At 39.4% G+C, this 12,554-nt stretch overlaps 1 protein-coding gene across 2 annotated transcripts; it reads left to right on the forward strand.

Annotated features, from left to right (window-relative positions):
• The first annotated feature begins 1,721 nt into the window (after positions 1–1,721).
• Positions 1,722–12,309, forward strand: LOC143293342 (DNA-directed RNA polymerase III subunit RPC8-like). Of its 2 annotated transcripts, XM_076604121.1 has the most exons (8): positions 1,728–1,868; positions 2,442–2,640; positions 5,697–5,793; positions 6,442–6,528; positions 7,618–7,681; positions 10,186–10,272; positions 11,084–11,192; positions 12,143–12,309. In XM_076604121.1, the coding sequence occupies exons 2-8, from the start codon at positions 2,530–2,532 to the stop codon at positions 12,191–12,193; spliced, it is 606 nt and encodes a 201-aa protein (XP_076460236.1). In that variant the 5' UTR covers positions 1,728–1,868; positions 2,442–2,529; the 3' UTR covers positions 12,194–12,309. The 2 variants fall into 2 exon arrangements, with proteins under 2 accessions (XP_076460245.1, XP_076460236.1); XM_076604130.1 differs by lacking the exon at positions 2,442–2,640 and having other exon boundaries at positions 1,722–1,868.
• Positions 12,310–12,554: the final 245 nt, after the last annotated feature.

A 12,554-nucleotide genomic window follows, 5' to 3' on the forward strand; every position in this document is an offset into this window, starting at 1 on the left:
TGATGTTGGTAGACTGAAGTTCAGACAAGCTAGTCATTGATAAGTTAATGCACTGGACAGATAAATGGCAAATTAAAGTTAATAGCAATAAATGTGAAGTTTTACACGTTCGCAGGAATAATGGTATTATATGGATGGTCAGTATACTGCAGTGAGCTGCAGGAGACTTCATCGGAGAGAGATCTTGAGGTCATTGTTGACTCTGATCTATCTTTTAATGTTCATATCAATGAAACGATTAAAAAAGCCAATAGATGGACTGGAATGTTAGTATGGAATATACAGTGTAAAAGTAAGAACATTATGATCAGTGCCATTATTTAAGTCATTAGTCAGGCCAGTCTTGGAATATGCCGGGAATGTTGTTTGGAATACGGGCTCAGTGGTGAAACATACAGACAGTATTGAAAATATTCAACAAAGATTTCCGGAAAAAAATATATATTGGCTTTGCTGATATGGAGTATGAAAATAGACTGCAAGCACTTCAGTTACTTAGTTTAGAGTATAGAAGACTCGGCGGCGTGGTCACGGTAACTGATTTAATTAGTAGACTGATTTGGAAAAGGCTCAGTCATGGATTATATGCCGATAAAACTATAAGTTCTTTGTTTACATTGCATTAGAACACTGCTACAAGAGGCCATTCGAGTTCCTACAAACTGTTAAAAGTTTCAATTAAAACTTCCAGATTTGCACTTTAAAAAAATAAAATAAAATAAAATACTAACAGAGAAACAAATATTTGGAATAATTTGCCACAAGATGTCAGTTGTCTCCACAGGAACAGTGACTACTTTTAAGATTTGTCTTGACATTCATTTACAGAATTCTAAATACAAAACTCATTTAGATATTTCTTGACTTATGAACAGACAAGCATTGCGCATTCCATGTTGGAAAATGCTGCGGGCAAAAGGCCTTCACTGAGTTATCCGCAGGCCTCAGTACACGCCTCGGTGAATTTTCAGTGATATAATATGAACGGTTAAGAGAATAATCACATTCTTGACCTTTTTTTGTTCTCTTAAATCTTTGACCACATCAGAAAAATGTTCAAGTAAACTATACATTTTGCATGAATTATGCTGATTATAAGCACTGCAGTCTGAATTCATGCTGACTCACGTGGACTATATTGTATCACTGAAAAAGTAAAAACGTTTTGCCGGGATGATTCAGGACTGAATCAGTCACCGGACTTGATTTTATCTGGGAATCATGAAATCACATTGCTGCTGGTAGGCCTATTTATCTCTGTATATCCTATAAAGCCCGTGCACGGCACCCACATGAAAAATTTAAATTACAAAACTCATTTACATATTTATTGATTTTTCAAGCATTGCGCACTCAATGTTGAAAAATGCATCAGACATATGTGGGGACTCTCTTTTTCTTCCCCACATCAAGCGGGCAAAAGGCCTCGTCAGGCCTGCACGCCTTGATATGATATGATATGATATGAGTGCCCAGGTTGTTCGCATACATGTATGCCGTCTGTATGTCACTCAGTGCAGGCGGCGGCCGCCGCGGCAAACAAGCCGGAGTTTGCATTCAGATATTGTTCTGTTCTGTATTATTTATTCATTAAATTAATTATGTATCCATTTGTTTAAGTTGTTTGGGTTTGTTTGTTTTGTTTTGTTGTCCGAGTCAGTTTGTTTGTTTGGGTTTGCCGGGGGGGCGTCGGACGGCGGGGAAGTTTTTTTGTTTTGTTTTTTTGTTTTTTGTTGTTGTTGTTGTTTTGTTTTGGGGGGATGGTTGTTTTTCCCCTTCAAGGCCTGACTAGGCGCGTTCGGTTACTGAGCCGTGACGCGGCTGCCAGTGCTCAGTCACGGTGGCAAGGCACTGACTGATCCGCCATGGTCTGCTCATCAGTTCAGCCGTACTGAGATCGGTGTAGCGTATATGGATTTGTCCGAAAGCAGTGACGCCTCCTTGAGTGACTGAACTGAACTGAATTGTGTTCTGTTGTCAGATCAATGAACCCATATACCGATCTGCACGTATAGTGAGTGTGGGACACAAACTTGAGTTTTGTAAACAGCGAAAACTTGACGATCATGATCAACAGTTTGTCAGAATAATTAACATGATGATTGTGGACACTCTACGGATGATGATGATGATGATGATGAACAGCATCATCACCATCGTCTTTTGGTTTAGTTTTCAAGGAGGTGTCGAAGCCTACTAACTAATCCACATAAGCTACACATCTGTTGTTGACGGTGTGGGGTTTTTTTGGTTGTTGTTTTTTTTGTTTGTTTGTTTGTTTTTTGTTTTGTTTTTGTGTGTGTGTTTTGTTTTGTTTATATAAATATAATAAATAACACAAAAAGGCAGTTGCCCGACTTTCGCAACGAGCCCCATCCACTGTTTTCAGTAATAAACCGGAAGTTACTTTTTGTTGTGTTTCTCAACTTCCTCCCATGAAGGCAATGTTCCACATGTTTGGTAATGTGTTCCCGTGACCAAAACTTCGAGTCTACCTCGTGGACCATTGCAATCTTCTGAAAGCTCAACATGTTTGTCCTGGCCACAATGAAGGATACTGTTCGGATTCCGCCGAATTTGCTCAATTTAGACACAACACAAACAATAATTAGCATTCTAAACAAGAAGTTTGCAAATAAGGTAAGTGAAATCTACACATGCATGGTTAGGATTCGGTAGCCGCTTACCTGACGATGGTCCTTTCCTGGTTTTGGTATGGGTTTTAAGAAGCTGTGTGTCCAGTTCTCCGGCACATGTCCATTGTGGAAACTGTTTTGATACAAATTGAAAAGTTTGCTTCTGTCTTCTTCCGATAGCTCCTTGGCAGCCTCTGTCCGTGTGTGTGTATGTGTGGGTCTGTGTGTTTGTGTGCGTTTGTGCATGCGCGAAGGTATAAGTGTACACAAGTGTCAGGAGAGCTCTGTGCATGTGTGTGTGTGTGGAGGGGGGGGGGGGATAGAGGATGAGGTATGTGTGTTTATATATATATGTGTGGGATTGGGGGTGGGGGATATGGGCGTATGTGTGTGTGCTTGCACAAATGTGCCTCTGTGTGTGTGTGCCGTGGGATAGAGGGGGTGCAGGGTAATGTGTGTGTGTGTGTGTGTGTGTTGGGGATCATGTACGTTTATGTGTATTTGACTGTGCTTTCATATCTGTGAAACTGCATGTTTGGTGCATATCTGTTATGCATATGTGTGTGTATGTGTGAATGTGTGTCTGCATTTTTTACATTTATTTGCTTATTTATCATTATTGTTGTCTTTTTTATTTATTTGTTTTATTTATTTGTTGTTTTTTGTTGTTGTTTTTTTATTCTTTTTTTTATTTAAAAAAAAATTATTATTATTTATTTATTTATTTTTTTTTTTGTACGCTTATAGTTGGCTTCATCAAGTTTTTGCGCCTTATACATATTATTATGATTAGTAGTAGTAGTTCTGTATTTTATGTATTTATCTCTTTTTTTTTCCCTCAAGGCCTGACTAAGCGTGTTGGGTTACGCTGCTGGTCAGGCATCTGCTTGACAGATGTGGTGTAGCGTATATGGATTTGTCTGAACACAGTGACGCCTCCTTGAGCTACTGAAACTGAAACTGATACACATGCACTGAAGTTGCCCTGGTTGGGGTGCAGATCTACTTCAGTACTCCACTGATTCAGTTGGTGGTAGACAGTAGTTCGTATTTCAGGGGCAGTGAACGAGCTACCCAGGTTTGACTTTGATGAATTACGTTGTAGAAGCCTGGTCGGCTGTTTACACAACGGGGGTTGTAGCTGTGATTTGGCTAACGGTATTACATTGCGTATTATTTATGGCTCCCACCAAAATTATTGTAGTAAATATTGCCGATGTCGTTCAATGACGTTTTCGTCGGGATCTCCCCAAAGCACTGAGCTTCGTATCGATCGAGGATCGATGCCCAGCTACTTATTACACAGCACCACTTCGCTACACTTCACTTTCACAACTTTCTTCTCTTTCTTCTTCAACCTTAACTCTGTGAAGAGTATTGGGGTGCTGCTCGTAACTGCGGGGGGCTTCTTCTCTGAAGACCTTGTACTATCCTCAGCTCATGCAAAGTAGTGTTGAGCCAAGGACAGTACACATGGAGGCACAACCAAGTGCCAAAAGAAATTGCACATGTGATGAGCACTGTCCAAGGAGCACCCACATCCTCAGAAGTTCCAGTAGAGTTCCTCTTTGCAGAAGGCAATAAAGTCTGGCCAGGAACGGCTCTAACATCCAAAGCATGGAAATCTGGGCAGCTTGATGGTGCCGAAGATTGGGAATGCACAGTTGACATACCAGAGGGGAAGAAACACCACTAGTCATCAGCCAGAGCAGCATGATACCTGACATAGTACTCCACTCCAAGGCAACAAAACAAGCAATTCTGATTGAGCTCACTGTGCCATAAGAAAGCAGAATGGAGGAAGCCCACATCTACAAGACTGAGAAGTATGCTAGTCTAGCCAACAGCCTCAGAGAATCTGGCTTCCAAGCCAAAGTCCTCACCATAGACTATAGAGATTGGTGCAAGAGGGTTTGTGAGCGCATCTGCCTACAGCCTCATGAAACAGCTGTTGATTTCTGGCAGACAGAGGACACAGGCTCTCAAGCCAATGGCAGAAGCAGCAGAAAAGAGTTTCAGTTGGATCTGGTCAAGGAGGAATGAAAGTAAACTTCATAAGGATTAAAATTTCCTACTCAGACTAGGCGTACAAGGGCTCACTGGTTAAAACGTCTACCAGAAAAAGTGACTCAGTCCTGAAGTGGCCACCACCCTGGAGGCGCAGGTTTGAACTGCTGAGAACCAGGAAGAAAAAGAAAGAAAAAAAGACGGCAGTACAACTCAAAAGGGCATCCAGGAGTCATGACCTGGGTGCGGCCCAGCCCCCATAGAGTGTAAGGAGTTAAGGACCTAAACACTTGACTGAGGGGGCTTCTTCTCTGAAGACCTTGTACTGTCCAGCTCTCCCTAGTGTTTCTTGTCACTTCACTACCTTCTTCTATTTCTTCTTCAACGACGACCTTCCCTACATGGGTCACATGTGGTGGTGAAAGGTTAGTAGATCGTCATATTTCTCTCTGTTTGCATGTTTTACAAACAATGTGGTCGTTTACGGTTGCCAACGTCGAGGGGCTGTCTGCATGCTTTCCAATTCTCACCGGACAGTACCACGTGCTGGTGCTATTTTTATCTGACAGACACGTTTAGCGCAAACACAAACGGCTCTAGCTCCGCCCCTTTTCTCTGCATTCAAATTTTGTATTACGTGTAGCTGACACATTTTGTACTTTCCAAAGTCAATTCAGGTCTAGATTGGAAGCTGCTAGGCAAATCTCGCTCTCTGCCATAAATGAAGCCAAACCGTAGCTTTATTAGGCTTTTATTTTGAATAAACCTTCACCGACGTCACAGTGTCAGACTCTGGTGAGAAACTGGCTTGATTCAAATCGCCCGCCATTTATAGTCCGGTTCAGGCTTTAACTCATTTGGTATTGGGGTGTTGCATAGAACTAGAAGAACTGTTCAACAGATTCCTCCAGGTCTTCTGTTGTGAGTCAAAGCCTGGGTCTTTGCAAATGGGTTTCCTGTCCATTCTGCCATGTTGTCAGTCCATCGTTTTTCTGTCTTTCCCCTCTTCCCTTCATAATTTGATGATAATTGCAAATCTGTTTTCTGTTTCAGGTGGTTCACAATGTGGGTTTATGCATTGCTCTGTGGGACATTGAAAAGTATGAAAAAACCTTCATCTATCCTGGAGATGGAGCAACACACACTGTTGGTAAGTTTTCTTCCTGATTAATAACATACTTGTAGTTGTACAGATACATCGTATGCTATTTCTAGAATGACTACACACATGGTAATAGATAAGATACATACATACGTGTAGATATATACAGTGATACGTATATACATTCATGGATACTTCTTTTTTTTTAATATGTTTTTTGGTTTTTTATGGTTTTCATTTGTTATTTTTACCCATTTAGTTTATGTATATCACATCAGAAATACTTTGACTGATGTTTGCCAAGAAAATGTCTTTTTCTTTTTTCTTTTATTTCTTTTAGTAAATGTTTTGTTGTTGTTGTTGTTGATTTTATGAATATTTCAACATATCCTCAAATTTTATTGGTATTGCATGTGCCGCTGAGTTTAGAAAGTGAAGATAAGGGGTATCTGTACGTGTGTGTGTGTGTATATATATATATATATATATATATAAAATGATATATGCGCACAAGTTAGGTTCATTGAATTCCTTAAGCAAGCAAATAGACTGAAACAGAATGTACCAGAATCTGCTTTTATTGTGTGAAAGGATTGTTAAAATGTCCCAGTTTGATAATGACACATTTTCAGGACTTATTTCCGGATGCTATATTAGCAATATAACTTTTAACTTATGCTCTTCTTGCTATTCCAGTGCACTTCAGATTTGTTGTGTTTCGGCCTTTTGTGGATGAAATTCTGACTGGCAAAGTGAAAAGTTCCACCAAAGAAGGAATTCATGGTAAACTCTTCTTCTCATGTTCTTTAAGATCAGATGTATTAGACATGCTTGGTTTGAATTTGATATTGATAACCTTGAACTTCAATTGTTGTTGCTGTTGTATTGTTTGTGGATTGTGTCTTGTATGTTATTGAAATTATCTTCATAACTTAGATTTCAGTAGTCCTTTTACTTATGAGACTGTGTGTGACATGATGTGATATATGAGAAATTATGAAAGAGTGGTTGTTTAAGCTGCTGAATGATACTCTTGTTAGCATTTGCTGTATACATTTGACTTCAGTTTTTGAGAGGGCAAAGTGTTGTTATTCAATAGACTGTTCAGTTTTGATAAGCACCCGCACTTTGAAAGAAACACCACCTCATTGTTATCGTTTTATATTTGAGATACTTTAATTGGCCATCATCCTTTTCTGTCCTCAACCTTTAGATTTAAAATTTAGATAGCACGTAGAGAAGCCAGCAAGTTAATTCATTGGGGATGAAAGTTGAACTAAGAATTATACAGTATTTCAGAGCTTGGGTCAAATACTTGACTGCTGATCTCTGACGAAATGAATGAAATGTGTTGAATACCAGACTGCAATTCCACATTGTCCACTTTGGTTTTTAGGAAAAATAATAGCAAAACTTTTCATTGACATGTGAGGTGGTTTTGCATGTCTATGTCATCAAGGTAACAGCCCTGCACACAACATGGGAATCTCTTTTCTTTTTCTTTCTTCTTTCTTTGTATTATTCTCTCAAAGTACAGGTTAGAAAGCTTGCTTTTGTCTGATGACTTAGCTGGCTTATAAGCAATTCCAAGGGGTTAATGCCTCTCCAATAAGAACATGTCCCATTCAGGTTATGCAGGTGATCGTACTGATTGGTTTAACAATAAATCTAATGTCAGTAATGTTTCATCATTAATGGCAGTAATGCATGATTGTTGATAATGTCACTGATTACACATTTGTAATTTTCTTCAGTTGCTGAGATTGAATTCTCAACAATGTGTGTGATTGAATTCTTAACAATGTGTATGATTAAATTCTCAACAATGTGTGTGATTAAATTCTCAACTATGTGTGTGTCACGATGTTTCAGTGTCCATGGGGTTCTTTGATGACATCTTCATCCCCGCTGAAGCCTTGATATTCCCTTCAAAATTGTATCCTTTGTTATGTATGACATGTGAATGTTACGTATGACATGTGAATGTTATTTTTTTACAAGTTTTCCTAAATTCGTATAATTTATTGTTTGTTTTTCACCCCAGTGTAAGTTAGTTGCATGCAGGTCATGGAGCACAATTTGTTGCTGTTAGTGTCGGTGGTGTTTTTTTGCTGCTTCTGCATGCTTGTTTTTTCTTTTTCTTTTTTTTACCTGATTTCCCTGATTCTCTTACAATGAGATGCACATACATGTATCAATGTGTTTTCAAGCATGGACATTTGATCTTTTATTTTGAATGGACAGTGACTGTTGTGTCATGTGTGTTGTTTTTTTTTAACTGACCTGCTGTTCAAACAACTGTATGTTGTTATTGTTCATGGAAAATAGCATGTTAAACATCCATGTAATCATCAGCAACCCTCTACCACCATCCACCACCACCACCACCCCAAAAGAAGTACTGTATTGACAGTACATTTACCTTGACTCTCAAAATAGACCCATTAGATATTGAATATAATTATTTACCCTTGAGTGATTTCAGAGGTTGGCAGGTCGGATGTCGAACCTTAAATTTTCAAAGTGCCTGACTAATGACAATTATGTTCTGCGGTGTTTCATGTCAGTGAAAGACAAAAGCATACCCCAAACATTGCCATCAGAGGCATGCCATGTTTTTCTTAAATTAGTAAAGAAAACTTTGAAATCATTATCACCCATTTTCTCAAATTCTGTTGTTTTGTTGATAGTCATCACCTTGGTACATCAATATCTCAGAAATTGAAAGAGGTAGAGTAATAGAGCATATTTTATCCCTTGAAGAATGATATTTTTTCTTTGTCTCGAAACAAGGCTGTCCTCTTAGAAAATTTAAGTGAATTCAGTTTTGGACAGGAATTATTACTGTGGTAGCTCAAACTCTGATAAATTTCATTTCTGTCATGATCTTATGTTTGGGGGGTCTCAGAATTTTTGCTTTGCAAAAACCTTCTGTATGTCCATAGACCAAGGGATAGTAAACATGTATACAAGAAATTAAGCTTCTACAGTCATTTCTGGTGTATACCATGTTCACAATAAATTCATCTTGTTTTTTTTGTGTTTTACGTAATTTTGCGTCTTTCTTTCTGGTCAGTAAATCACTTACACATGTATCAGTAAGCTAGCTTTGTCTTTTTTTTTCTTGTTTTCACTATTACTTATGTTATAGTGTGCCTGCAGTGTCACCTACCACCCCCACACTGTTCCCCTTCCCTCCCCATCCCTTCATACACACATTTCCACCACCCCACCCCACCACCCTTTTTTTTTTTCTATCTCCCTCCCCGCTCCGTCCATAGTCCAGCCTTTGAGGTCGTGCCGACACTGCACAACCCTCACCCCTTCCATCCTCCCTCATCCTCACTTCCATGTAGGCTGTCTTTGTTCAGTGAGTCCGTCATCACTAGGCCCAGCTGTGGAAACACATGCAGTTATGTGATGCCGCAGTCCAGGTGCTCAGATGGATGTCGGCATGTCTGAAACATGCTAATGTCAGCATGTCGAAACATTCCAGTAAGGCGTCTGTCTTTCAAGTCATCCTCCACTGTTACTGTTGTTTGACCATTTGGAGAGTGAGTGTTGTAGCTTGCTATTAGTATGCACAGTATGATGTAGTGTAACATTAGTTGAACACTCAGGGTTGGGCTCTAAACAACATGAATTGAATTGAACACTCAGGGTTGTATTAGTCAGTCATGTTTGGCGTACAGTTTTGTATGTCACTGTTGGTGGCAGGTACACTTAATGAAACTGGTTTTACCACACATAGATCTATGTGTGAGAAGAGTGCATACTGTGGACAATGTGGTGAAAGGTGCTGAGAGTGTATATATTATAGGCCTTTCACGTCAGTGATGCCCAGGATATTTTGAGATTGTATCTGACAGGGATTTTGGTTTTGTGTTTGTGTTCTAGGTATGCTGCTTTAGGTGTTGGGACCGTGAATTGTTTACTGTGTGCTGCTTTATGTAGCATGTGCTTTATGTAGGTGCTGCTTAAGTGTAGGGTGAAGTGCTTTATGTAGGGCTGTGTGTTGCTTAAAGTTGCTTTCGCTGAGTAGGGTGAACTGCTCAATGTGTGTTCAGCTTACCCATGTTTATTGCAAAGTAAGACTAAACACTCTATAAAAACCACTCCATGTGGCCCTGCTACTGGTATGAGGAGAGAGAGTGAGTGCAAGCGAGTACATCAGTCATTGATCCATTATCCCCCTCTCTGTTCCTCTCTAATCTCTCTCTCGAACCACCTTTTCACATGTAGATATTCTTCTTGTTCATGGGCTGCATCTCCCATGTTCACTTGTATGTACACTTACATGTATGACCATTTTTATCCCGCCATGTAGGCAGCCGTACTCCATTTTCAGGGTTACATAGATATATTAAAAAACACACCAAAACATCAGTAAAGAACTTGATATAGATTTTACCTGTGGGGTTTCACCTTAACATTGTGTAGCAATGAAAAAGAACAGCTGTGGGCCTGGGAGTATCAGACGGATGATGCCAAGCATGACTTGATCATCGACATTGGGGAAGAAGTCAGGTCAGTGATTTTTGTATGTTGATGGTTAAGAAGGCCAGTCATGTATATAACAGTGTAAGGTCTGTTCACTGATTAAGCACAAACAAATGAACAAACAAAAAGATGTTTGCTTTTTTTTGCTTTTTTTTTATCACAAGATTTCTCTGTCTGAAATTCAAGCTGCTCTCCCCAGGGAGAACGCATTGTTACACTGAGAGCGCCACCCATTTTTTTGTATTTTTTCTATCTGCAATTTTATTTGTTTTCCTGTCTAAGTGGATTTTTCTACTGGATTTTGACAGGGACAAACCTTTTGTTGCCGTGGGTTCTTTTACGTGCCCTAAGTTCATGCTGCACATGGAACCTCGCTTTATCGTCTCATCTGAATGACTAGCATCGAGACCACCACTCAGTGTCTAGTGCAGGGGGAGAAAATACTGGTGTTTATACCATTCAAACCAGTGCTCTCAGATTCTCTCGCTTCCTAGGCGGACACCAACACTCTACATGTTTACTTCTCTTCACACTGTTCCCTGTATGATGGAAAGATAGACACTTTTTATCAAAGTGTGTCATATTTTACAACCTACATTGTGTACTGTTGTTATCGTTTTTGTTTTGTTTTTTATAGACTGTAATTTCCATTTGTTGGTTTTATTGACGCTGCAGTCATCTTTGATTTATGGGAGTGCAATATGCTTTGTACATTTTCAGTTTTCGAACTTTTTTTTCTTTGCCAACTCATTCATGATTCCCTTATTGTACTATACTGCACAACATTATTCCCCTCCCATGGGGTCAGCCTACCTGCACATTTGTTTCCCGTCCTTAGGTTCCGGGTGATGGAGGAGAAGTTTGTGGACATGTCACCCACGGGACCAGATGGAGTGGAGTCGACTGATTCTGACACAGACGCCAAGAAATCTCCTTACACCATTATTGTAAGTGACTTTGTGTGTGTGAGTGTGTGTGTGTGTGGTGTTTTTTTAAAGATGGGTATTTTGAAGTGGGATGTAACAGAATAACAAATCATTTTTTTTCTTTTTTTTTTCTTTTTATTTGTATTACCATAGAGAATCATCTGATACATTTCCTCATGGCTATATTCTGGTGGTTTTATTTGTGAGCTGCTATCCCTGTACAAACTGTCTTCTGCCATGAAATCTGTGTGGACTGGGTTTTGGAAGGAAAGAAGAAGAGAAAAAGAAACAAATGAATACGTATAACATTTGACTTTGTCAGCAAAATGAATAAAATTGGCATCTACTTTGAAAATCACTGTAAAGAAGAAAGGGCCAATATGGAGACTGGACTTCCTTCTTTTATGATAACACCAGTTACAGAAATAACTATTGTATTTTGCGAAGAGATGCAAAGTCGAATCCCTGTGAATAAAAATGTAAACTAAAATCTGGAATTGAATTTTGAAAGTACACTCTTATGACAGTAATTGATCTTTGCAATAACAAAATGATGTTCTCTCTGTAACAACAATAAGAACGATAATTTGATTTCTTTTTGTCTTATGCATGTGTTTGCAGACACAAGCACACATGCATTTGCATGTTCCCACATGTGCACACATGCACATGCGTGCGCACACATGCACATACACACGCACACACACACACACACACACACACACACTCACACTCACACTCACACACACTCACTCACACTCACTCACTCACTCACTCACTCACTCACTCACTCACTCTCTCTCTCTCTCTCTCTCTCTCTCTCTCTCTCTCTCTCTCTCTCTCTCTCTCTTTGAGTAGAAAAAAGAGGACACTCATAAACAGAACAAAGAAAAAAACAGACTTACATTGACAAATTGACTGATCAGTTTGCTGACTGGATGACTGACTGACTGATTTGTTGATCTTTCCAGGGCTTCATGGCAGATCCAGGTCTGGGCATGCTGTCTTGGTGGAATAACTGATGTTGAAAAGTGTGTGTGTGAGCTTGGATGTGTAAATAATGTGTATCTGCTTTTGAGATGCTTGAAAGGGAAATGTTGCAAGCAAAATAAATGCTGGTCAGTTGAACTTATCGAAACTGTTCTTGTTATTGTGTGTGTGAATGCATTTTAAGAGAGAGTGTGTGTGTCTGTGAAAGTGCGTGTGCGTGTTTTGTTTGTGTGCATATGTTTCACACACAGAGAGAATGTGTGCATGGTCAAGTGGAGAGAGTGAGTGTAACCTGACAAATGAAAGGCCCCAAGTAATAATTCTGTTTTTATTTTGTTTTTCTTTCATACCTAGATGATTTTGAACCAAAACACACATTAGTAACAATGCAAA

The sequence above is a fragment of the Babylonia areolata genome, chromosome 1 (assembly GCF_041734735.1).
Source record: "Babylonia areolata isolate BAREFJ2019XMU chromosome 1, ASM4173473v1, whole genome shotgun sequence".
In the NCBI taxonomy this organism is placed as follows: domain Eukaryota; kingdom Metazoa; phylum Mollusca; class Gastropoda; order Neogastropoda; family Buccinidae; genus Babylonia; species Babylonia areolata.